General features: G+C 42.1%; 2 protein-coding genes across 6 annotated transcripts in view; one reads left to right on the top strand and one right to left on the bottom strand.

Moving 5' to 3' along the window:
• Positions 1-1401: 1401 nt before the first annotated feature.
• On the top strand, positions 1402-12279 carry tspan5a (tetraspanin 5a). Of its 4 annotated transcripts, XM_041965359.1 has the most exons (11): positions 1402-1764; positions 4560-4610; positions 5155-5301; positions 5414-5584; positions 5880-6005; positions 6318-6365; positions 7048-7164; positions 7264-7325; positions 8330-8441; positions 10066-10106; positions 10227-12279. In XM_041965359.1, exons 1-9 carry the CDS (start codon positions 1684-1686, stop codon positions 8400-8402), a joined length of 876 nt encoding a protein of 291 aa, XP_041821293.1. In that variant the 5' UTR covers positions 1402-1683; the 3' UTR covers positions 8403-8441; positions 10066-10106; positions 10227-12279. The 4 variants fall into 4 exon arrangements, with proteins under 4 accessions (XP_041821293.1, XP_041821295.1, XP_041821294.1 ...); XM_041965361.1 differs by lacking the exon at positions 8330-8441; XM_041965360.1 differs by lacking the exons at positions 8330-8441; positions 10066-10106; positions 10227-12279 and adding an exon at positions 8236-8293.
• Positions 12280-12811: 532 nt separating this feature from the next.
• Positions 12812-26386, bottom strand: part of rap1gds1 (RAP1, GTP-GDP dissociation stimulator 1) — a 32121-nt gene continuing 18546 nt past the window's right edge. For both annotated transcript variants that reach the window (XM_041964692.1, XM_041964693.1), the window contains 10 exons: positions 25824-25952; positions 25297-25422; positions 23314-23457; positions 20066-20197; positions 19841-19975; positions 18942-19067; positions 17021-17160; positions 16731-16857; positions 16336-16464; positions 12812-15499 (listed from right to left, as the gene is read on the bottom strand). In XM_041964692.1, coding sequence (XP_041820626.1) covers positions 15372-15499; positions 16336-16464; positions 16731-16857; positions 17021-17160; positions 18942-19067; positions 19841-19975; positions 20066-20197; positions 23314-23457; positions 25297-25422; positions 25824-25952 — 1316 coding nt within the window. In that variant the 3' untranslated portion in view covers positions 12812-15371. The remainder of the gene's footprint in view (positions 15500-16335; positions 16465-16730; positions 16858-17020; positions 17161-18941; positions 19068-19840; positions 19976-20065; positions 20198-23313; positions 23458-25296; positions 25423-25823; positions 25953-26386) is intronic.

Genomic DNA, 26386 nt, shown 5'->3' with positions numbered 1-26386 from the left:
TGGTAACAGCTGTATGCAACATCTGTAATAGGGAGTTGCATTGATAACAGTCCTCAGCTCTGGAGGCTAATGTAGCCTGATAACAGGCTATCATCAAGGCATTCTTATACTTCCTGTGAAAACTGTCAAAGTAAAAGTCGGTCACTAAAGTGATGCAGTTTGAAATTATCAAAGCAACAAACAAAATTTTACTCGAGTAAAAGCAGAAAAGAAGTATACTTGGTGCCAAAAGTAAAAGTACTTATTATGGCCCATTTCAGAATTATTTTACTGAACTATAATCAATGATAAATGTACATGTCACTCTAATGTTACAGCTGATAAAAGTGCAGCTAATTTTAATTACTTTGTATCCTGCTGTATAGCTTCATCTTTAACAAATGTCTTATTTGTTAATAATGCGTATTTTAATCATCTGGATTTTAAAAAGTAAGTAGTAACTAATCCTTAAAAATAAATGTAAGGTAGTACAATACTTGCCTGTGAAGTCAAGTGGAGTACAAGTACCTCAAAATTGTACTTAAGTACTGAAGCAAATAGTTTTTTTCTGCCATCACAACAGTTTTGATATGCTGGAGATATACCAAGTCACCATTACATTTTAAATGAGTGGGAAAAACTCAAATCTTCCACAAGAGGCTCAACTTGGAGATTTGTTCATGCCTTTCTTCTCTGAGCAAACATTTGTATAGAAACATTAAGCATAAATGCCCTGAACCCTCCCCCCCCCTCCCCTCCTCAGTGCAGCTGGCAGCTTTGCGGCTTTTTCTTTTTTTCCCTTTTCATCACTTATCTTGCTTAATTGTACAATGATTATATCCTGTTTCTGGAAGCTATGGGAAAGTTCAACAAAAACATTCAATACAGTTTTGATTCCAAAGCTTTTGGACTATATCTTGCTCTTTTTATTCAACTGAATAAATTCAAATGGAACTGATTTTCCACCAAAAAGATATACAGACTTGGCATCAGACAATGCCAGGAAATGAACAGAAATGTTCAATGCAAACAGAGTTTGGTGGTTGTCAAATGTCTGGGTGGGATTCTGCCGAGTGAATTTGCACTTATGACCTCAGTATTTCTAAAATGATGATGATGATGATGATTATCGTTATTGTTGTTGTTGTTATCATCATCATAATCAGGGCTGTAGCTGCGTTTGAGGTCACCAGGGTCATGTCCTCATTAACATTTCTGTAATTATGGGGGTGTCATAATCACTTAAAGAGTGAGAGCGTTGTATATTTTCTTCTTCTTCTTTTTCTTCTATCTGTGTTATCACTAGCACATCGTTCAAGACACAGGAAGTGTCAAATCCTTCCTCTGACATGATTCGTTGCTGCCTCTGTCATTCAAATCTTTCCCCAGCCAATCATTGACGACCACCCGCAGTAACGGTGCCGCCCTCATCAGGCGCAATTTGCCCAGCGATCGGAGGAGAATTTTGATTGTTCGGTCCGCTGCGTTAACGTCCGTGTACATTTCGAGCGGTGGGTGCGCGGACGCGTCCGGACCTCCTCTCAGCATGCCCCTCATGTGGATGTGAAGCGGCCGAGCGAACATTTGAAGCGGACCAAGTGAAATGCATCCCCGGAGCGCTGAACCTGTTCCGCCGCGCACACAAAGCCTGTGAAGCAGGCCGTGTTTTTCCGCACGCAGACACCGCGCCGATGATGCTCAAACATGTCGGGGAATCACTACAAAGGCCACGAAGTCAGCTGCTGCATCAAATACTTCATTTTTGGATTCAACATCCTGTTTTGGGTAAGAAAGATTTATTTATTTTTTCTTGTTACTGCTACGCATCTGCGCCTCTCTCAAGTACAGTTCCGTTATTATCACGTCCACTGGCCAATGGGGAGGAAGGCCGCAGTCATCATCACATCTTATCACGTTATAACTCGAGTTCAGGCTCACAGTCAAATCATTGTGCCTGTATTCGTCCAGTAATGTCCGGATAAAAGCAGCTGTCGGTCAGTTGACAGCAGAGCTAATCGGCTTTTTGGAGTGAACCAATGAGCGCAGAGCGCCTCGCCGTCACACCGCAGGCTTACCGCTCACTGACACACTCGCATCACATCCACACGGTGCCGACAGCAGCGCCGATCCTCCGCGGCATTCACACCGTCCGCGTCCGCAGAGGTCAGTGCAAATGTGTGCTTGTGTGCTGCTGTTGGCAGCATGCGTGAGCTGATTATACAGCTGCAGTTTTAAGCATCTGTTACAATGTCAAATATAAAATACAAATCAAATAAAGCTGCAACCACTTCTTTTATTTGAAGCATATTTGATATGACATATGAGACAATAATTCCCACAGTGTCGACATCAGATTGTGTGTTTTGTGTGATCAACAAAACAAGGAAAAGTGGTAAATCTTCACATTGGCCTAGCTGGAACCAGCAATCTATTTATTTATTTATTTCAGTTAATAATCTTCAATTATTCATATGATCATGATCTCTCTAATAAGTAATTGATTAATTCACTAATTATATCAGCTTTAATGTAAATATATTCTTTGCCAGTTTTATGCATAAATAATAGGAGCGAGGGTCAGCTGTCACTTTTTCCAAACTTCACGAATTAGCCCGTGTAATAAATCAGAGTTTTTAAGTTTAGTTTACAAGTTAAATTACATTTTCTAGTCAAGTCAACCATCAAGTCATGATGATTTTCAGTGTTGACTGATTTGCAGATTATTTTCTCAATAAATTGATTCATTATATGGTTTATTAAATGCCAGAAAACCGTGAAAAATGTCAATCGCAATATCCCAGAGCCCAAGTTAATGTCATTGACCAATGATCCAAATCCTCAAACCCAGACATACTTTACTGTAGTGGAAGAGTAAGAAAAGCAGCAGGTTTCACTGCTGCAAACCTGGACCCAGAGTTAATCATGCAACCGCAGCGAGTGCAGCATGGTGGGTGGAGTTCACCATCTGTGTGGGCGTCTCCAAGCCAACCTGCTGTTTGGGTTCATGTATGTGCAGCAGCACAAAGTGCAAAAGAGCTGTGTGGTGATTAATAAATACACTCTCAGCCAATCACATCACTGGTCTCATCGCTCTGAAACAGCTGAGCCAATCACAGCGAAGCACGAAGACAACATTAAACAGCCGAAGGATGGACTTCTTCAGGAAATCAGACTGTTGTCTGGACGGAGCAGAGCGTCCAGATGTGAACACACTGAGCCACAGATCTGCAGCCAGAGGTGGATGTTTGTCAGCACTTCATCAGCACAGTGACGACAGAAAGAAATCATTAAAAAAGATTTGGTGAAGCAGGTCACATGATGGCATCAAACCCATCAGTCAGAACTCTGCAGTGTTTCTCGTTGGAGATGCCTCCATCAGATGCGGCGTAACGCATTTCAACAATGAAACCTGATTGTTTCTGAGTTGGAAAAGAGGCTGAGGTGCACAGGACGAATGATTTCTGCTAATCTGACGTCTCTCAGAAGAATCCAGAGTTATGACACAGCATTGTGATGTGTGCAGAGGTGTGTGTGGTCCTTCTGTAGCAGCCTTCTGTCGTCTGTATAAAAGCTGAGAACGGCCGTGGTTGCAGTTTATCTCAAAATCATAGTTGATTTCATTATCTTAGTTGTTATTAATTTATTGAATATGTATACCATTATATGCATATGTAATAATATATACATCTTTATATGCACTTTATTATACTGTTCAGTATTTACCTCGTTGTCTCGAGAAATCCATGTTTTGTGTTCTCGAGGCGATGAGATGAATGAACCCGTCGTCATGAGAAAATGAGCTTAAATAATGGATGCGTGATCTGGAGATAACAGCATTAAACAAGGCCATTGCGAGCTCCTTGGCTCCCGTACGTTTGCAGCACATCTCCAATCGGAGGCTGAAGATGTATCAGCGTGTGTCGTGTTGCCCTCACATGGCAGCAGGGACTTAATGAACTGAAGAAGAAGCTTTTCAGGCAGATGCTGGAAGATTCACTCATCTTCATTTCCAGATAAATGCAGACCGGCTCGCTCCTGCTTTAACCACATTGAACATTATTCTCTGATGCCGATTCCAATGCTTCTTCTCGGGGAGCGCTTAATTAGATTGCTCATTTGTTTTTTAGTGTCTGCTAGTTTGAGGCCTGAGACACATCTCCAGGCTTTGAGCTTAACTCACCTGAATGAACCTCCCAGCTGTTTGGTCCTCTCCCCCCACACTGACGGGCAAAGAGAGGCTCAGGGCCCGGAAAACACCGGACTGCTTGAGTGCTGCTCGCGTGATGATTGACGATGAATCAGTTATCAACATAATCGAGTAATACAATGTACCAACGCCGACTCTGCAGTTAAAAAATTCATAAAACAACACGGAGAGATAACGACCACCAATGCGAAACAAAGATATAACAAATAGAAATACAGCTTTTGCATCTTACTGGGGTGGAAAAAAAGGTCGGAGCCAGCATTCAGAGGCCAGTGTTGTGTTTTCATGTAGTAACAGTGTGACAGACTGGCAGCATGTCGCTCTGCATCAACACGTCTTTGCAGTAATTTGATATGACTGTGGTGTTTTGCAGCTGCTGGGCATGGCCTTAGTTGGAATCGGACTGTGGGCATGGAGTGAGAAGGTAAGTAGAGACTTATTACAGTTATTATAAGTCATGCTGGAAAATGGAAATGCAGTGTTGTTAATAAAGTTTTTCTAATATCAAACCCACAGTGAATGACCTCCCACTCTGCAGCCCCTCAGCTCTGCACAGCTTTTTAGCCTCTTTTAGCTCATTTTGGTTGAACGACCTGCCCAAACGCTAATAAAGCCTCTCGACGCTTAAAGCAGACACACAAAGTTGTCTACTAGCTAATGAACAAGCTGCCAGCAGCTTGGTCCACTGCCCCCTAGTGGGCAGAAAGCAGCTTTAACGTCCGGTGGTCGTTGTGATCCTGATTAAATTTAAGCCTAGTTCAAGCTTTCAAACCGAATTTACTGTAAATAGCAAATAATTGTTTTTCTATGCTTCTTTGTATTATTTGAGGCTGCTGCAGCTTTGCTTCCAGTTCCATCCTTTTCTGTGTCACTGCGACCCTTTCGGCGAACATGTGTCGTGTCCTGAAAGAGACGCAGCTGCCTGGCTCAGACTGAGGCTGTTGTTGTGCTCTGTCTCTTCCCTCCAGGGGGTTCTGTCCAACATCTCGTCCATCACGGACCTCGGGGGTCTGGACCCGGTCTGGCTATTCATGGTGGTCGGGGGGGTCATGTTCATTCTGGGCTTCGCGGGGTGCATCGGAGCGCTCCGGGAAAACACGTTTCTACTCAAGTTTGTACGTTCCGTGATTAAGACGTCCGCTTTGCACACTGCAGTGAGGAAGGAGTGGAAAATTCACGGTGCTGGAAATGACCTGAGTGTTGTGTAATTCTGTCCTCCTGCTGCAGTTCTCTGTGTTCCTGGGGATCATCTTTTTCCTGGAGCTGACGACGGGAGTCCTGGCGTTTGTCTTCAAGGACTGGATTAAAGACCAGCTCAACCTGTTCATCAACAACAACATCCGGGCGTACCGGGACGACATCGATCTTCAGAATCTCATCGATTTCACTCAGGAATACGTAAGTTCAAGACAAACAGCAGCCGGTCAGTAAGAAACAGGTCATTTTACAGCTGAATGTGAAGAACTTGGGTATGATAGTTCGACAAGATCATATTTACACAAGTTCTACTGACCAGCTTTTGTCAGGAAGTGGGAGATACGCATATCACCCAGGCCTCGTAGTGGGTTATTTTATGGGGGAACTGTTGAACATATAAAATGTTTTAGATTTCTTTTAGATTTTCCTTTGGGGTTTGGTAAAAAAAATACAGTCTCTCATCATTTCACCCGTCTCTCCTCTCTGCTGACTTCAGTGGGAGTGCTGCGGGGCGTTCGGAGCCGACGATTGGAACCTGAACATCTATTTTAACTGCACTGATGGGAATCCCAGCCGGGAAAAGTGCGGAGTCCCGTTCTCCTGCTGCACCAAGGACCCCGCGGTATGAACCCCCCGCTCTGCACCTGTCCACGCCCTTTTTAACTAGTCAAATATTCATGTGTGAAGGTAATGAGATGAGCTCCTGAGAGGTATCAGTCAAATTTGTTGTCTCATGACCAGTCGGTCAGCCTGACACAGTTTGATGCTTTTCATTTAGCGCCACCAGCAGGTGTGTTCAGTGACATCGACTGGATGGACCAGCACTATTGTAGCACAAATCTCCATGGTTCCCTTATGATTAGTCCTGAAATTTAGCGCTAATTCACAAATGTTAGCATGCTAACACATAAAGTTCTTTTCTTTTTGTCTCCAGGAGGACGTCATAAACACTCAGTGTGGATACGACATTCGAGCTAAACCAGTAAGTAACCTGCACCTACTTGATCCCAGTTTATGGCTCTGTTAGATCCAGTTTGCTTTGAAAGATGCAACATTTAATTTCTGACGATTTAAATGATCTTAGTTAATTATATGGTGCAAGTTATTGTACAAACAGGGTTTTTAAAGGCAGGTTAAAGGTGGATTAAAGCTGCTAACAGCCGAAATAAAATGTTGCTATTGGAAGCTAAGATTTAAAAAAACAATTGGAGAAATGCAAAGGTGGGAAAATCTCTGATATAACAGATAAAATGCATTTCATGGCACATTTGAACTGACTAATATTACATTTGTTGTCTATGGGAAGACATGAAGCTGGAATGACTGAAACACTGATAATCTTCACATTTTAGACTAAGTTTCCTAAGAATTAACGCAGGAATCAGCACAAAGGAACAATTTGGGAAATGGGCTTTTTTTGGCATCTTCTCCAAAATCAAATGAAGGCAAATCAAAAATATCTGTTTCACTTCGGTGTGTTTTCTGTGTGGAGTTGTTGGAAGGCAGTTTTTTAAGCTAAGCTAAACACATCTGCCTCTGCTCTGGATGCACAGAGGTTAGCTGAAGGTAAGGCTGGAAACGAGGTTTCATTTTTTGAAAACGTGCGGTGTGAGCGCACCCAGTGAAAAGGCAAAGGTGACCACAGGAGATGATGTCGCTCGCAGGACTCGGAGCAGAAGGACTACATCAACGTGAAAGGCTGCGTGCCGCAGTTTGAGAAGTGGCTGCAGGACAACCTCACCCTGGTGGCCGGGATCTTTATAGGAGTTGCACTGCTGCAGGTCGGTTCCGCCCGCCAGTTTATCCGCCACCGTGTTCCAGGAACAGGCCCAAACAAAAGCGTCACTCCACGTCTCCGTTCTGCTCTTTGTCATCCGCAGATTTTTGGGATCTGTCTGGCACAAAACTTAGTGAGCGACATCGAAGCCGTGCAGGCGAGCTGGTGAGAAAACAATCTTTACTTCGTTTTCCTCCCTTTAGAGCACATTCCCTTCAATTTGCATCCATCTATTTTTACTGTTTCCATCTCACAACATGAGCCATTCCTGCTCTTTGTCATAGTATAAATGCTGGAAGTGTCTGTCAGACCATGTTGCAGATACATTCGTTTTTTTATACTTAAACAAATATGTTTCACCGTATTTTAAGGATACACTTTTTGTCATTGCTTGTTACTCGCCTCCCTGCATAGTGCAGTATTTCATAACCCTTTGGTGCAAAGGTCATCAAGTCACGTTAAAGAACGAACAAATATTTTCCAGAAACAGAAAGAAACAATGATCTGAATCATGTTTTGGCTCTAAAAGGAATGGATGCATAGACATACTGTCTGCAACATACAGAGCCCCCAAAGTGATGAAAGATGCCTCCTAGATCTCTCAGTTATAATTTTATAGCTCTAATAAAGATCCCTAAATCTTGTGCACGCCAGTTGTTGTGTTCACAGTGATCTATTTGCTCGAGGTATGTGGCTCTTTATGGATCTTTTGCACACAAGGTATTACCCTGTTAGCAGTATATCCACACATGTTGTGCATGTATGTATGTATCTCATGCACACTAGTTTTTATCTTCTTTGCACAGGATCCATATCTCATTGTTGCACTGTATCCATGCATTGTGTGCACCAGTTATCCTGTTATTCAGTTTGCACATGATTGATAAATCTTGTTTGCTCAAGATCCTGACCTCATGCGCGTAATATAAAAGAATTATCATCTTTTATGACTTGAGGGGCTCTGCAGGGTGCAAGATGGTGCAAGTTGAGAGTATAAACAGTACTATAGCAGCTATTAAAAAGGACAGACTGTGACCTTTTTTTCTGTTTGAAGCTGTTTGAATTGTGTCAGCAGTCATTGCAGGCAGCTGAGGGGGGTAAACTGAGCTCCAGCATCATGATACCAAACTCACCTCACACCTCATTCTTCCTCCTCCATGCTTCGTCAGGGTGCCCCCCCCTCTCTCCATGCGTCGACTCCCTCCACACTCCGGCAAGAAAGCATCGGCTTACTACTCATGAGACACACACACACACGCGCTGTATGTGTGTTTGTAGCCGGTGGGTGTGATGGATCCATTTGGTCATGTGGTCTTCTGTCTTGTCATTGCTGTGATTGGGTGGATGATCTGTGTTTGATGTCGTGTTGTGTTCCATTTAAGGTCCAAATTTGTAAACTGACTGTGTTCTAACGGGGGCAAAAGTGTGCCACTGGAGGAATTCTTGTAATTCTATCAGTTGATAAATAGAGAAATTTAAAGATGCAATGGAACGGACACTTGAAATTGCCTCTTCAGTGGTGACCTCACCAAAAAATCAACCAATGAAATCATCAGAAATGTATCAGCAACCCCACCTTCCACCTCTATCAAATCTAACACCTGACATTAGACTGACCCGTCACTGACCTGTTTTAACCAAACAGCAATAAAAAGCAACTTTTCTAATAGTAATTAAAATTTGATGAATTAAATTATACAAATAGATAAAAAAACATTATATTTGCAAATTAATAATCACATTTATTTTTCTATTGTTAAACAGTCAAGACCCAGCAAAACGTTAAATGAGGTTCGACCTATCGCGTAACAGCCTTGCGATCGTAGCTTTGTTAATTGGTTGTTCCTTTTACGGTGACACGTCCCAGACTCCACTGCTACTGCAGACTCCTGCAGGTTGATGTGTTTAAATTAAGCTTTAAACTGCTCCTGAACTTGGTGCTTTTTCTGAGCTCAAAATATCCGAGTTTATGCACAAATATAAGTCTGTAGGATTGAGGCATGTTCGCATTATTGTGGAAAACAGCTTTTCTGCACCTCCTCCATGTTTGTGTATGCGCTCTGCTGTGCCGAAGCTGCAAGCTCGCAGAACTTTGACAGGAACTTTACAGTCACAAAGTGGCCTTGTATCAAGATCAGACAAAAATGCTGTTTGCTTGGTGATATGTGAGCATGCAGCTGCAGCAGCCAGGTTTGTTAAAAAAAAAAAACGAAATCCTTTTTGAGTCGCCACTGCTAGCAGCATTAGCATTGCGGCTAAGATGGAGCAAATACTGCACCGGCCACTTGTGCTGGCTGTAATGTGAAGATGCCTTTATCCTTTAAAAGAGCAGGCCAAGCAGGATACTTTGTTCACTTGTTGCTTTGGACTCCAGGACATTTCCGGTGGTCCTCAGACTCATGAGGACCGGTTTGTTACAGAACAAACTCTCGATCAGTCTGCTAATATGTTTAATGTGTTGAATTTCCATATAAATCTGGACCTTTGGTTAATTCACACTGTGATGATGGGCCTGATGAAAGTCAGAGTGACTGCATGTTGATGAGCCTCCCACATGTTCCTGCTCAGCTAGAGTCGGGCTGGGGTCTTGTGACTTAGACGACAATCCTTTCTTTCTTCCACTGTCCGCTCACTGTGACTTTGTCCAACTTAAGACATTTTTTTACATCTCTGTCCTCTCTCTGCCTCGACTTGTAATCCTGTCTTCTCTCTCCAGCCTTTAGCGTAGACTGCCGATCCTTTGCAGAAAACTGTTTTCCAAGCATTCCTACTCTAACCCTTAACTTGTCCTGTTTTCTGCTCTTGTCTTTTATTTTGAAATATTAAGCCACACATTTTATTTTGAAGTGTTGAAGCCTTGATAATGAGCAGATGATTTATAGGCTTTCCATCTCCTCTTTTCCAGTTTCTTTACCTAATGCTGACGCAGCATTTCAATTCTAACAGGTAATCTTTTTCTTTTAATGGAAACAGCATTTTGTTGTATAAATGAAATTCAGTGTTTAACAGGATCACATAAAAATGCAAAGTGATGCTGATTAGATTCTGTGTGGTTTTGCGTGTCAGCTCTGGGCCTTCGAAGACGCCTCCTGGAACACACTGTCAGGCAGTATTCAGAGGACTTCACCGCTCACCTGCACCGTCGTGTTTACTGAACCAGCACCTTCTTTCAAGGCACTAACATGTGAAATGCTCTGTATATAACACCGTGTGTGACTACTGTAAAAAGATCATCGTTGCAGGGGCTGGATGAACGTGCACTACACGCAGACCGTCACCATGCTCCAGTTTTGATAGCGATGTGTAGAGAGTAGGCGTTTTGATACATCTTTTTTGATATTAGATTGGTATTTTTCACTGTGGAACTAGCGCTCCATTGCTACACCCGTCATGTAGGACTGTTAAATAGTTGTGTGCAAGAAACTGAGGATCTGCTCATTTTAAAGTTAAGTGCTTGCTTTGTGTACCTGTGCACCACTTGTCCTGGTTACACTGGTGGTTCCAGACGTTCTGAAACTCACTTCTGAGCTGAAAGCAGGATGGCTTTTGTTTTTTTTTTTCTTCCTCAAAATAACACTTTTAGGATTTTTGTGTCACAGCAGATTCCAGGACACCCTCGCCTACATAAATTGCCATTTACTCAAAAACAAGAATGATTCCTGCTCAGACTGTCCAACATCAGGAAAGATGATGAGCTTCTGCAGACACTGACTCATCCAGCAGCAAAGAGGAAATGACTACAGAGTACTTTTAGCTATCTTAATGAGTCACTACTCAATTAACTGTGGTTAGATGTGCAGGTCTGGGTATCAAACCTCACTACTCATCAAGCACCACATCCTGCTCCTGGTCAGATACTTTCATCAGATATTTTCGACTAGTTCATCAGATGAAGCTCTTGTTTTGGTTGCTATAATTATTCCTCCTCTCAGCGCTGGCTGTGAAACGATCCCTTCGCAGCGTGAAATCCACAGCCCTCGTTCTGGATGAAAAATGCTGCTCAAGCTGAAGCTTCAACAGGTGGAGTTCGCTCAATCGAGCAGGTATCAGCAGTCAGGTGTGTGTGTGGGTTTACTGCTGCCGTGTTGGCTAGAGCTGTACCTACAAATGCTTTTTGTACAGAACGAGGATTTTAGGTTTTTACTGCAACAGAGTGATTTCCTCTAAACCAGCTTGGTGATGCCCAGTCCAGCCACACTTTACTCCATTTATAGAAGTCACTAATTCTTACAGTCTCAGGACGGCCCTGACAGTTTGAAAAGTGAAATCCTTAATTCACACCTTTGTAAACATTACTGGATAAGTATGAAGGAGCAAACATGTTCAAGTCCTGATCCACGTATGACTCCAACATATTTGTCACCCCTGTCATTTCATTTCCACCACCAAGGAGATGATGTTTGGTGTTTAGAACATGAGCTACCTATTTTATGAGCATTTTCAGTATCTTCTGTGCACTTCGTGAAACGAAAACAAATCTGGCAAACGCATCCCACGATTGTCTTTCACTACATGCATTTTAGCGCAGAATTGCGCCGCAGAAACTGTTGAATGAACAGAATCCTTCAATCCAGCCCAGAGATTCAAATCTGGAATTCCACAACAGAAAATGTTCAGACGTTGATTTTTGCTCAGTGTTCCTTCGATGGTTTAAAGCGATTCTTCGCTGAGAGCATGCATCACTTGTTTTGTTTGTAGCAAAGTATTTTAGCAGTGAAGTATGTTTTCCTCGGCCTGTTATTGTGGGACACGCTCTGAAAAGTTTTTAACTGCTTAAAAAGGGATGAACACTGTTTTTATACTAAATATTTATTGTATGTTTAATTTGGTTTTTCTTACTTCCCCGGTGTGTCGGACAGCTAAACATTCAGTGCTGTTAAAGTTGCTCAGCAGATAGAGTTTATGTGCCAGGTGTAGGAGGTTGTAAAATGCTCTGACGAGCTGTTCTCTGGTCCTGCTGTACAGACCTCTCATCACTACCTGCACCACTTCCAACGATTGTTTAGATGCTCACAGTATATCCCACAAGCATTGTAATGTAACTACCTCCTAATTTCCTCGTCTCATGTCCTGTTGAAATTGGACTGATTTTAATATCAAGTAAAATTAATTAATAAAGGTGATGAAAAACATTGATTGAAGTGCTATTTTTCTGTCCATATTCTTGGCACTGAGAGCTCGCTGATTTGTTTATGTGTTGCACCTCCCACACATCGTCTGCCAGCGTTCCCGGACATCTTTGGTGTCTGTCGCTGCTGATGCAAAGTAGTCTCATTTTCTGTTTATTCCAGACAAGTGGACTCCAGGAAACACTTGGAAACGGGGACGTTTCTTCAAATACACATAAACATGAATACTTGATTGAGCCGGTCGTTTCTTTGAAAGCCAAAAATTAGCTTTGCTTTCTGTCTGAACACACCTTCACAGTGTAAAAAAAAATCAGTATTCACCTTCTTTATCAGGTGATGAGCTTATAAGCAAAGGAGCAACCGTTCCTAAATGAAACCACGTCAATTCAACAATGTAGTTTAGTGATAGGCTTTGTGGGTTGTGATCAATAAGCCCAGGTTAAGACGGGTATTTGGAATTTGGGTTTACTTCGACAACATTTCCTTAATACAGCAGGAAAAAAAGACATCAGCCATCACCAGCTATCATCTTTTAATTATCTGCTGAGTTACAATCCTCCAAATGTACAACTCATGACATTTACAACGAACATTTAAGTTTATAGTATTTTACGCAGTTACTATGGATACATCTCCACTGGCATGTGTCTTTAGAAGAGCACAAGTCTGATAAATAACCATTCATACCTTTAAAAAAAAAGCGTGGGCCCAGACCAGGAAACACTGTGGCATGTTTACAGTGTCAGTACAGTGTCAGACATGCTGAGATGTGCATGTTAGCAGAAATCCCTTTGACTAGAAGAACCCCCTGTACAGACAGACCGGTCCTCTGCAGGGCGTGGTGCTGCTGCTGCTGTGGTGGTGGCGGTGGCTCAAACAGCACGATCACAGCGACTGCTCCGTCTGCATTCAGTTACCCGTTCTCACAAGATCCCCCGACTTCGCTTCCCCGAGCAGCATATTCACAACACACACATACAAACTGTACACACACGTAGGAATGGTGGCTGCTTTATTTCGTACTGTAAAATGACACCCCCTGGTTCCCTCACTGAGCACAACAGTGCCCCAATTTTGCGATTTCCTCGTAGGGCACTGTTGTGTGTTATAGCAGGATCACAGAGTGAAGCGTGATCCGCGGCTGCAGTACTTCAGTCTGCTTTTCTCAATTCTTAGTCTCGTGCCTAATTTGACATTATCTTGTTCTTGACTGCTCTTCATAGTTTACCATCTCCTGTCCATCCAAAAATATTTTAAAAATTTACTTTTGTCAATAGTCTTCTCAACAGTGCAAAGAAGAATTTTATCCGTAGAAATCTGGGTATGCAGATCAGTGTCAAACAATTATTAGGCAAACTGCGATGCATTGATTGGATTGATGTTAAATAGGCAATCTTAGCGACCTATAAGATGGGAGAAAAACTGCCAGGTGGGCGCAAAGTAACAAAACATGATGAGGAAACATGATTTAGACGAAGACAGGTCTCTATACCCACCATGTGACATCAAAGATTTTGCAAGAGACATCCTGCAGCATGTCAATTTTACATGGTTTGTATTGACTTTAATGGAAGAGACCTTTCTTGGTCAGACTAAATCACATTTTGTTGTGGCTTTGCTCCCACATGACATCGTTTTTTTTCCCCACCTCATGAGTCACCAGGAAGATGCATACCGTTTGGTGAGCTTGTATTTACAACAGTCTTCTCGTAATCATTTTAAGGAGCCGCTCAGCGTCAGAAAGGTGCACCTTTGGGAAATGGTAACGTGAGCCTGTGATTCGGTCCTGGATCAGCGCTACCAAAGCTCCTGCAGAGGCTGTACACCTCAGCTGATGGTTAAAGTTAGACTTCCATTTGAATAGACACACCATCAATTCCCTGTTTCGGTCTTCAACTGCACTCAGTTTTCGCGCTGAACTGGACTCACATTGTAGACTTGACTACGGCTCTGCTCTCCACTACGTTTGTTTCACCTGGTTCTTACGTGGTTCTCTCTCAGCGATGGGGTGAAGACTTGCGGAGCCTCTAACTTTGACTGTACAGCTTGTGGAGCAGGGGAATGTGTTAAAAATCTGATAAAATCTATAGATCCGAGTCTAAAGAACAAGTGCAAAAAAAGGAGTGTACAAGACTAGAGGTGTCAGTGGAGGAGAGCAGGCTGTACGCTGGAGTATGCGAGCGGTAGAGGGGTAAAATGAACACTGTCACACCTTCAACAGGACTAAAACATGCACAGTTTCTAGTCAATTTATACTCGAGCTACATGGGACACGACTGGGCACATCATGAATGGCTGATTTTCTTAAAAATGAAAGAAAAATCACAACGGGAAGGAATTTTTTTGTTCTTTTGTGCACATTTTTCACTGGTGGGTTACCGGTGGATGGTATCACAGCTATGGTCGTAAAAGAGTGTAATCTCTTATCTATTGCGTTAGGCTGTCTATGGCGCCTCAGCTCCCGTGGAGCTACTTGTAGCAGAAGATACATGCACAAGTAGAGGTTGCGACCAGGGTTAGACTGATGTATGAGCTTATCTAAAAAACAGAACAAAAAAAGAAAGAAACAAACAGAAGAGAGAATAGATAGACCAATAAGTCAATGGTGTGTCCACTTCTTGACAAATAGCTCCATTGTAAAGCCTGAAATGAAACCTGCCTCGCCCTGCCTTAAGGACCAGCTAACCCACCTAAATAAATCTCATTATTATGGCTTTCAGAGGAGAGTTTTGGTGTCCCGCAGTAGTCTAAAAACAGTTCCAGAGGCTTTTCCACCCGAACAAGTAAATTTGTATCATTCAAAATAAAGATTCAATCAGAAAGTGCTCAGATTTTATGATTTGTACGTTAGCACAAAGTCTTGGCGTTCCAAATCGACATCAGTCTAACCCTAGTGGAGGTTGGCGGGGCAGAGGGTCAGGGGTAGAGACATGATGTATGTCTGGCTGGCAGTTAACGCGACATGGTACCTTGGCACATGACGATGGGGCACGGGAGAGCAGTCATGAGGTGTCATTGGGTGATTGGGTGGGTCAGGCAGGCATTTGGGTGGATGAGTGTGGGTGGGGTTGGACACAGTCATTTAGCTCTGGGCAGTTAGTCGCTGCTCTGTGAGCGACGCCTGGTGCGATACCGTTTTGTTTTCATGAGCCCTTAGCTTGGACACAACGTCGATGAACGCCAGGCTCTGGACTTCTTTGTGGAGAGGCTCTAAAAAGAGAGGAGAGGGGGAGAGCGTCATGAATTCTCAAACAGAGGCTGGTTGGTTTGTGTGTCCCATCATTCCTCCATTCCACACACTGCAAAAGTTACACTATCGCACCATGTCTAAAAAGAAGAGCTATTCAAGTCGGCAAGCCATGATGCTGCCGAACGCAATAGATTGGAGCGCGGTACTGAATCTCCAGAGAAGTCAGGCACGAATTTTGAAGTATACAGTGATTGGCCATTTGGTGTTAGCATACTAGCACTGGCCAGCTAGCTCTGCACTCCAGTCTACACAGTGAAGCCGGCGCACATGGTCTCCAACGATGGTGTCCAAGGTACAGAAATGAATGTTTACACTTTGGTTTCCAACATGATTGAGTTTTCATTAGCAACCACCTCATAGTTGCCAATCACAGATATATGCAGGAGATGCTGTATTCAGGCTTGTGAGACTGCAGCTGCTATCCTGCAGAGGTGTTCTGCATGTTGACAGATTTTGTGCTGCTTATGGATGTTCTAACAACGGACGTGGCAAACCCGAGCAGCAAGGACTGACAGTTCATTCATTTTACTGTTATGAATGTGCTGAATTTGATATATCACAATATGTGCTCCTTGTTTTAAGATAGAATAAGGCTATGTGACTGATGACGATGCTGAAAATGATATTTACTGTGTTAGTCATCATTAATCGTTATATGGTTTTCAATCTTTCTCATTTCTATGAGATGAGAAATAAGTAATAACAACCACAGAGTGATGTCAAACCTGCTGCTCTGAGTTTCTTTGTTTAAAAGATGCTTTTTTAAACAGGTTAAAGCAATAGTAATAAGTCTCACCTGAGCCCATGACTGCACAGATGAGGATCATAGAGTTGTACTTGATCTCAGGTGCACTCCTCTCGTCTGACAGAAGCTTGTGGAGCACTGACACCAGGCTGGCTCCGACAAAGTCCTTCTCAGCTGCCACTGAAATCCAGAAAAAGACTCTCAGTGTGTTACCGTGACGAACGTGGCGGCATGTTTGGTGACAGGTGACAGCCAGAGCATCATCAGTGCTTGAGGTCTCCATTTTGTTTTGCAATGCTAATTATCACGAATACTTCAAAAATGCTGTGGATTCAGATTTTAACTGTCTCAAATAACAAAATTTACACCGTCCAACCTTCAGAGGTGCCAAAGTGTAAAACTGTAATTACAAATAAACAAGGAATGAATGGGAATTCTGCTCTCACCCAGATCCAACCCTGCTATGAGACCCAACGCAACCAGCGCTTCATTCTGCATAATCATGTGCTCACTGGTTGCCATGGTAACTAAGTGCTTGACGCCTCCTCCCTGGATGACCGTTCTGACGACTTCCTGCAATCAAAAAAAAGAAAAAGAAAAAAAATCACTTTAACTAACCAATCCTGAGATGTACTTTCAGATAATGTTAACGAATAACTGTTACAAAGAGGAACCCCATTAAATTATTATTTTAATGACCTGTTATAAGAACTGTATATGAAGGGTGGTGCCTCACCTTGGACTTGCTGTGCCGAATGAGGGCCGACAGAAGCCTGTTGGACTCCCCCATCACTCCTGCGTGATCTTTGGCTTCACACCACTCCACGAGCCTCTCCACCAGCTTCCCATTGGTTCCCAGCTGGTCTGCGGCTTCAGCTGAACCAACACACACAGCACTCAAAATGTCATTTATTCTGGTCTTCACTGTCATCTATGACCAGTTTCATCATTTGTATCAAAATAAACCCAACTGCATTTCATTTGGTTCAGTCTAATTTTTTCAAAAAGCTCAGATGACAGTTTCAATTAAGAAGCACATACGTGTCAACAATGGGATTTGAAAACCACCACCCTTACCACTGTCCACATCCTGCTTACAATTACACAAGGCTACACACAATCCTCAAATCACCACAAGCAGTTACCATATTTGTGTGTCTTTATGACCCAGGACTGAGGCTCTTATAGTCTGGGCTGCTGAGAAGCTTGCGATTATCAAACAGAGCTGAGGGGAAAAGACTCATGATTGCTGCCAACTTTGTTTGGAACACTTTGACTGGGGCTTGAAACTTCATGAAATGTTGTGCGTAACATGAGCACAGGGTACTGTCCGATTTTTCAGAGGGTATACTTTAAAATAGGGGTCCTCAAACTTATTACTCAAAGGTCCATAGTGGATTTTAGTCAAGGTCAGGGGTCCAGAATGATTGGAAATAACAAAACAACATTTAATGAGATGTGATGTTAATTCATTCAGCACCAAACCGAGGCAGACGAGGCTCAGACTCAGACGTATTCTTACAGCTACACTTAAACTCGCTGTAGAAACTGTGTCCTACACAAAATGAAACACGTTCTGTTTCTGTGATTTAGGAGCTGATAGCAAATCCTCTGGTGTAGCGTTAATGTGTGAACTCTGCAGCGACAACACTCTCCAGCAGTTGCCATGACAACAATGTCAATGACAGGGAAATGAGCCACATTAAAACCACATTCGTCTGGGGACAGGATCACTGTGAATGATCTCCAGCTACACTGTATATTCAAATACGGTCACTAATAATTTATTGATCATTAGAAAATGTATTTCAAAATAGAAAATGTTACGCTTCATAATGTATGAATATGTCCTCAATCACATTTGTCCAAGAGCCAGTTTTTTTCTAAGCAGACACTGTGGGGGCCAGATATTCAAATAAAATCTTTTATTCATTTAGCCTATTATTGTTTAATATTTTCACTTTCTGACACAGTTAATGTTATTTATATGAGGCTGTATCAGTGTGAACAGACTCCTAAACGGCAGTCAGTGCTCAATACAAAACCCACAGTACCAATGACTGAGTCCTGATCTCATCAAAACCTCCTGGTCAGGATCCCAGGAAGCAAACAAAAACAGTCAGTTTGAGACTCAACGACAGTAAACCCAAGTGACGCCTCTTGCATCTAATAGACAAGCTTAGTGATTCTCCAACATCTCCAGAGTTACCGCCTGCAGTCCGGCCGCTGCTGTCAGCTCCAGGCACTGATCAGCCTGGGAGCAGAGCGCTTTGATAGTGGACCCATCGGAGTCGAGAGGATGGAGTTGGAGAATAATGTGATTCTGTAGAAACCAGGTGCACTATAAATTAAGCACATTTTGGTTTGCTGCCAAAGGTTGGCAAGCTAATCTACGATCACTCTCAGGAGAGACTGGACCTCTTCCACTGGTGAGTAACGTTGGATGTGCACATTTCTTTAATTCATTAATGTATGCGGATGTGGCCCCTGGCCACCTGTTGGCTGGGTCAGGATCGACATTCCTGGTCCTTTGACAAGTCCTGCTTTAGAATTTAGATGTGCTTCACAGCCTGTAATGTGTTGTCAGGGTTGATAGGTTTACCATGATGATGTTCATGGGTTTGGTGCAGAGACAAAAGGACTAATAAAATCTCTACCTTGTGTATCGATGAGCATACGCAGTGTTCCCAGGAGTTTAAACTGGACTGGAGGCATCTCTGATTGCAAAAACTTCAACACCACATCTGCTACTCCAGCTGACAGCATCTTGGATTTGTTTACCACTGGAGAGAGGAAACAAGGCAGATTAAAACACTGACAACACAACAGGAAAAAGCAAGAAAAGAGATTTTCATTGATTACAAAACCATTATTCACAGTTTGCAGATGCTGCCGTCAGTTAGATACATCACTGCATTCATACATATAAAGATACATTCTAATTTTTGCACATTTTTCAATGAAAATAAAGTAATTCAAGAGGTAAATCCATGGTTATACTGATAATGTTGGTAACAGTGATTCTACAAAGCAAACTTAACAACCTCCTTCTGCCCACAGGGGCTGGGGCCAATGATTTGTTGAGAACCACAGAAACATTCATTTCCACAAAACCTGCTGTGCTGGTGGATCAAATCACAAAATAAAAAGTCTAATCGAGCTCAACAAAGACTAAACTGTAGATGATGGGATGTGTTGTTGTTTTCATATGACTATAAGGTTTTTTTCTTGATGTTGTCAAAAATGTATTTTAAATATATAATATATATATAATAGTATTGAATATATGAAATGAAAAATGTGCCCAAAATATACACTGCCAGATTATAAGGTACAATATAATATACAGTAGATGGGACAACAATTGCAGTATTACACTTGTTTAGGGTAAATCTAACCCACTCAGCTGGATGGAGGATAATGTGTACTCAGCCAGACTTGGATCCTGGGTCAGGCCTTAGTTACTAGGACCAAGTGGAACTTTCAAGACCTCTAAATGACAGAGATCCTGATGTGTGTGCAAACTCCTCTAAGTCTGAGTGATGTAGCAGCTCACCAGGTATGGCTAGGTTCCGCAGGGCACTCAGTGCTGCATGTTGAACAGTAACGTTCCCTTCTTCAACATGCCGGTCCAACAGCTCCAGAAGCTTCTGCACAATGCCAGTGTCCACCATATGGATGCAATTCCCATCTACACACAGAAATAAATATAAGGGGAGTAGATACCTTGATCTTGTCGGCTGAAAGAGATAAAATTAGATAACAATGTGTTCCAGCTTACCGTTGCGCGCAAAATTAGCGATGGCCAGAGCTCCAGCAAGCTGCAGCTGATGGTTATGAGATGGAATCCAGGACAGGACCCTCTGGAAGACACTGCCCTTCCCCCCCTCAAACAGCTTCTGCATGGACTCATCTACACAACAGAAGACAGACAGGTAACTGAACAACGCTATTCAATATGTAATTTGAAGTCAATGAAGTTGGTCTACGTTTGTCACACAAGTCACGAAAGATGGCAAACTATGATTGGTTGGCGTCCAGCATTTAGTCTTGACTCAGTCTTGTTCTTGACGACACAGCTTAGCTCACCGACAGCCTGCAGCTGCAGGTTTCAACCTAAAATCGTGGCCACTGCTGGAGTTGGACAAGACGGAGAAACAGAACTGTGAAATCGTCCTGCTTCCCTGAAGTCACTGGTGTGGCAGCATTTTGCTCCCCTGGATGTTATGTCAACAGCTGCGTTTCCATTGCCCCTAGAAATGCGCCAATCCTAAATATCGCAATTAAAAAATGGTAATGGAAACACCTAAATTTTGAAAATCCTCTAAAATATCGCAAAAATATTGTTACGCTCTCTTGAGGTGTTTTTTCAGACGTGTCGATATTTAGGTGTATCGCAAAATGGATGGTGTAATGGAAACACTTTTTTCGCATTTACACGTCTCCGAGGTCAGCGGACTCCCTGTTTCGGGCCGGCCGCATGCAGTCAGATATGTCTTGTCAATTTTGTATTGTATTTTGTATGTTTTCTGGATCTCAATAAGTAGCAGACAAAAACACTACAGCTGTTCCAGCTGTCATGCTGGCTGATCTGTTAAAGACAATCCGACAGCTGTGATCTCGTCCTGTGCGCACTTTGCAAAATCTAATCATTCCGTTTTCATTAATCGTGAGATGAACTTGTGATGAGTGTGTGCACCTCAGCTATGTGAGAGACACGCGTGCACGCCATTAACTTTAATATTTACACATAATTGCTGATAGAAAATATGTTCAAAGGACACTTCAGGAATTCACAGTCCTGTATTCTGCTGCTGCTCCGCCGGCGCGAGCTGACGCTGTCAGAGCGAGCCTCGCGTAATAACAAAGTGATAAATAATAGACCATTAAAATCAGTGATCACTCTAAGTCAGGGGTCGGCAACTCGCATGTGGCTCTTTCATCCCTCTGATGCGGCTCCCGAAAATAATTAATGAGCATTTAACTAAAAAGTATTTTATTTTAGTTTGTTCGTTTTGAAACAAATCGCTCGCGCTCACAGATGACAGTTTACGATCCTGCGTATACGATGCAGGTGACGGCGCACAGCGCTGATGTGCAGACGCTCTGCGCTGAGGTTCAGGAGCAGAAATCACATTAACCACGTTTGATTAATATTTTAACTGCCTATTATTGAGCATATATTCATATTTTTTCATTGTTCAGTGAAATAGTCCTTTTATTATTCAGGTTGACAGCTGACTGCACGCGTCAGTAAAAGAATGACGGCACGCAGAGAGTGACGGTATTTTTACCTTGCTGCCGGTGGAGAATTTAAGTTTGGTGTTTTTTTCATAAATGCAAGAAGGACTCCAATAGACATTGAGAATTTTACTTGAAAGTACCTTCAACCCAGCGTCTTTTTGTTGGACTTCAAAATGTTATTGTTGCACGCAGAAATGTCATTTTGTTTTCTCTGCAGTCGTTCAGTTATTTCATAAATGCAGCACATTATCGCCTGTTTGTATATAGTATAAAGGCAAAAAAAAAAACATTATATGCAGCGTTATTTTATTTGACACGTCAAAGGGGTTTTGTGGCTCCCAGTGTTTTCTTTACTGTGGGAAACGGGTCCAAATGGCTCTTTGAGTGGTAAAGGTTGCCGACCCCTGCTCCAAGTCAACAGATCTTTACTTTACTTCATCTTCAGCATTTGTGCATTAGAGTATGCGCAATCCTACAAGGCCAGGAGCATACATGTGCTTTTAAATTATAGCTTTGTGTTAAGTTTTACCGACGCACAGCACGCACACACATCTCGCGGGACGTCCGAGAACTTACGAGAATTTCGGCTGGTTCGCAAAACACTGTTCAATGGAAACACCTGCAAGTCGCATTCGAACTTTGGCGAAATTTCAGAAATATCGCCTTTATTTTGCGAACAACTGTAATGGAAACGCAGCTAGAGACAAACTAGTTTGTAGGCTATGCTATACACACACATGCTGCTGTGCGTGTAGCTTGAGGAAACTCAGGCTGTTGTTGTAAAGTACTCTTCTGCCATATAGTGACTCTTCTTTTCGCTTTTGTATTTAACATGTTGTTTTTCACTCTTTTGTTGACATTGAAAATACATCCAAATACATGTAGTATTAATATCAAAGCAAAAATCATTACGGATGAGTCGTCCTCCAGTGCAACATGTGTAAAAGGGCAACTGTGGACAGTGTCCCGACCGGATTCTGTGGACACTGTCTTGAGTTTATATGAGAAAACAGCTTAAGCGTCTCTGCTATTCAGGGCGGGCACAGCGATGTTACAATCCAGCTGTCTCGCAAGGTCACAGGATTTGCGCAGCTGTTTACCATGTTCTCATGTGACCTGTGAGTGACAGTTGGTGGTGATAAATCAAAAATCAAATGAATTGTGACCTTAAAATCTTAAGTCATATCAAATCATGGACTTGGAGAATTGTGATTCCCCTGCTAGTGGAACATGTTGACGAATCTTTGCTTAATGGCTGATATGATGCGTGAACGGTGGCATATTGCTGCTTTAACATTCAAGAATGAAGAGCATGAACATCCGGTAAAACTGGCTGCAGAGAGTCCAGCATATTTATAACACATCATGTTCAGGTCTATTCTGCTGCAATAAAATATTTACATAAAGGTTGAATTATTAATACTCAGCATCAATGCTGGACAGAAGACTGTGTGCATTTATGTTTATGATCACTTAGTGTGTGTGTGTGGGTTATATTTTCTGTTGATAAATTACATCAGTAAGGGGATAATCTCCTCCATTGATGACCATTTGGTTGCTGCATCTGTGCTGCAACAGTAATCTGACAGTTGAAAAGTATGAATTTTTAATTACTGTTATACAAGGATCTTTTTAAGTTCAGATTTGGAGGTAATATGAATAAAGGAGCCTGTGCATACAGAACACATCAGCCCTATTAGGTTTGTGGAGTAATTGGTGATACTAAAGCCAGTTAACAGGAGCTAACATGGGTCTCTTGTATTGGACGAGCTCTGAGGTGTTTACCTCCAAGCAGCAGGAGAACCATGAGGTCGGAGGCAGTCTTGAGCTGAGCGATGTCCTCCTCCCTCTCTCCGTCTACGGTCTGAGCCACCACCTCCAGGAGACACTCCACCAAGCCCGCCTCGACCAGCTGCAGCTTTATCACATCTGGCAGGAGGACGAGACATTCGGAGAGGACCACAGTGAGCAGTTAAGTCTGAAAACACACTGCTGCTGCAATGCAGTGGTGCGTATGATATGCTTAGCACATATGGGACTCGTCACAGCCCAGCATACCAACCGGACTGCACAGCACATGAAACATAAAAATGGAATCTCTCACTCAACAGTGTCAACTACAATGAAGGGCTCATTTGTTGAGATGGTTGGAGTGCTACAAGAACCTGGGAACAGTGATCAACTTTGAACCATGACCTGAGAAATCCTGCAAAACGCACAGACTACACACTTTTAATCTGGACAAGACACAGATGGCTTTATTTTACAAATCCTTTATTGAGTCCATTTCAATCTTTTGTGGGATTTCTTGGTATGGAAACCTCACGATGCAAATTTTGCTTGTCCAAGACTGTTAAAGCAGCTGGCAAAATAACTGGCACGCCGCAAATTTCAATCTGGAAACAGATTGACTGTTACAAAATGACTATTACTGAGCAACTGAATCTGTTTACTTTGTTTCACCGTCATCATATTACAGTCATTGATCTTACATAGCCACAAATAAATACATTACCTCATTGCTAAGCATCCTGCAAAGTAATTAAATAATGAATCTATAATAATTAATAATAATTTTCATTGTACATGCTAGTCAGATCAAGATATTTGTGACACAAGGCAGTGATGCAGTCTTCATTTTAAGAAACACTACCACTTCTGTCCACAGGGGCAGCCAAAATCAACTTGAAATACACATTCCTCGTAGCTTCTTACAAGTACAAGTGAAGAGCTGATACAATTAGTTAATTTCAAATAGTGAAAAATGATCAGCAACAATTTTGATAATAAATTGCTTTTAGGCATTTTCTCTAAGACAAAAACTGGCAAAAATTCATTAGTTACACCTTATCAGATATGATTACTGTCTGTTTTTCTAAATCCTCTATGACAGCAAAGTGAATATCTTTGGGTTTTGGAATGTTTGAGGGACAAAATGAGACATCTCAAGATATCAAAGTGGGCTCTGAAAACTTGGAATGGGAATTTTTCACTATTTTCTAATATCTTATAGACTAAACGACTCAATAAATTAATATTCTGCTGATTAATTCACAGCAATGTTACAGTCCTATATGAGTGTTTAGTACAAAAACTCCCACTGTCCAAATTATTCATGTGTGCCTGCACTTTTTTCTAACATTTTACAATTTTCCTTTAAACCCACTTGCTCAAAAATTAAGCACTAAAAAGTAAAAACAACAACCTCAACTTTTTGACATCATTAAACTTCTGTATTATTCTTATCTTACCACTATGCCTTTCTTTTTTTCACAGAATGAGTGATCAATTCTTGTCTCTCTTGAAAAGTCATGAACAACATGCAGTGTGACAAAAGAAACAGATGAAGAGGTAGAGAGAGAGAGAGAGCAAGATTTCTCCAGAGTAGAGTTAAAGTAGGACGTTGTCCTGGAGACTGACAATGTAGAAGCACCAGGAGTGCCTTGAATGGTGAGAAAAGGCAGCAAGACGCTCTGTCTGCTGGTGAAACACACAAACACACACATGCTGACATGTTTGAAAAAGAGCAGCTGGGTAAATGCAGGAGCTGTCTGCCATGACTGTGCAGTTAGCAGCTAGCCTGGAAAGCATGACTCACACTCAGAGGATAATTTACTACAGAGTAGGTGGACATGATTTTCATCTTAAGGCAGGAGAGGACACTGCAGTCTCTCACTATTTTGTCTTTGTCTTCCCATACAGCGGATACGGCCCTCTGTAGAACTTACAAAGGGAAAAAAAAAAAGATTCAGAGACAAATCACATTACCATTTTCTGCAAGTGGAGCCAGAACCTCAAAAATCATCTCCTTCTTCTCGTGCTCTGTCTGCTTCTGGAAAAGACGCACCAGCTCCTCAGCAATATTGGTAGAGGCAAACTGCTCTTTGCTGGACTCTGGAAAATAAACAAATAAATAAATATTCAGAAAAAATCATTCAATTTAAATTCAGCATTATTTGAAATCTTTTTTGCTTATTTTATCTCTTCTGAGGTGTCTCACTGTCTCACCGGAGATCTATACAATCACCACAGTTTCAATGTGGGGTCTCAAGACTCAAAAGTGAATGTTTGTGCCAAACTTGAAAAAATTCCCTGAAGATGTTCCTGAGATGAGAATGAGACGCACGAACGAACGTACAGAATATTAACAGGAGTACAAAAACTCTTTGGTAGACCAAAAAGTCAAAAATGATACCAATTCATGGTGTATATATAGGTGAGATGATACTGTTCACCATTTTGGAATGGTTGGTGGTTTTGTTAGCTTGACTAAACAGGCATTTAGGTATACTCACCAAGCTCAGCCAAATTCCCAAAGGCAATTAGACACATTTCTGTCAAGGCTGTGTTGTGGGAATGGATGCCTAGCAGCTTCACCAGAGTGGGAATCACACCCATATTGATCAGCTGGGCTTGCAAGGAATCTGAAAAAACAAAGACACAGAAATACAGGCAGTCGATGGGTTGTTCTGGACATCACGTAGAGCTGAGGAGGTCAAGAGAACAACATGTACGACATTTGATTAAAGCTGATTTGAAGGTTTCTATATAAACGTGATGTTAAAAGATGATAATATGTAGATTAAAACACTGTGCCCCGCTTTCATGAAAAGCAGATGATGAGACAAAAGAAACCTTTGTTCATTGCAATGCACTAAGGGTTTGTACGGTAACTATAGCCTTACAGCCCGGTCACACCAGAGAGTGATACAGCGAAATTAATCTGAAGAGCGATTTTTTCTTTACTGTACTGTTTACTCCACCCGGGCATTGTGCACCATTATACACCAATTTTTTCAATAAAAGTCACTGAGGGGGAAATAAAGCTCTCTGAGCCAACGAGCTTATTAATGCTAAG

This window comes from Chelmon rostratus, chromosome 23, assembly GCF_017976325.1.
Source record: "Chelmon rostratus isolate fCheRos1 chromosome 23, fCheRos1.pri, whole genome shotgun sequence".
In the NCBI taxonomy this organism is placed as follows: Eukaryota; Metazoa; Chordata; class Actinopteri; order Chaetodontiformes; family Chaetodontidae; genus Chelmon; species Chelmon rostratus.
Note: the sequence above shows the minus strand (reverse complement) of the source record. Positions and strands in the feature narration are given on the sequence as shown.

Coding starts and splice junctions, on each gene's coding strand:
- tspan5a (XM_041965358.1), top strand. CDS start 1,684: ATGTCGGGGAATCACTACAAAGGCCACGAAGTCAGCTGCTGCATCAAA. Junction 4,611..5,154: donor TGTGGGCATGGAGTGAGAAG/GTAAGTAGAGAC, acceptor TCTTCCCTCCAG/GGGGTTCTGTCCAACATCTC. Junction 6,006..6,317: donor GCTGCACCAAGGACCCCGCG/GTATGAACCCCC, acceptor TTTTGTCTCCAG/GAGGACGTCATAAACACTCA.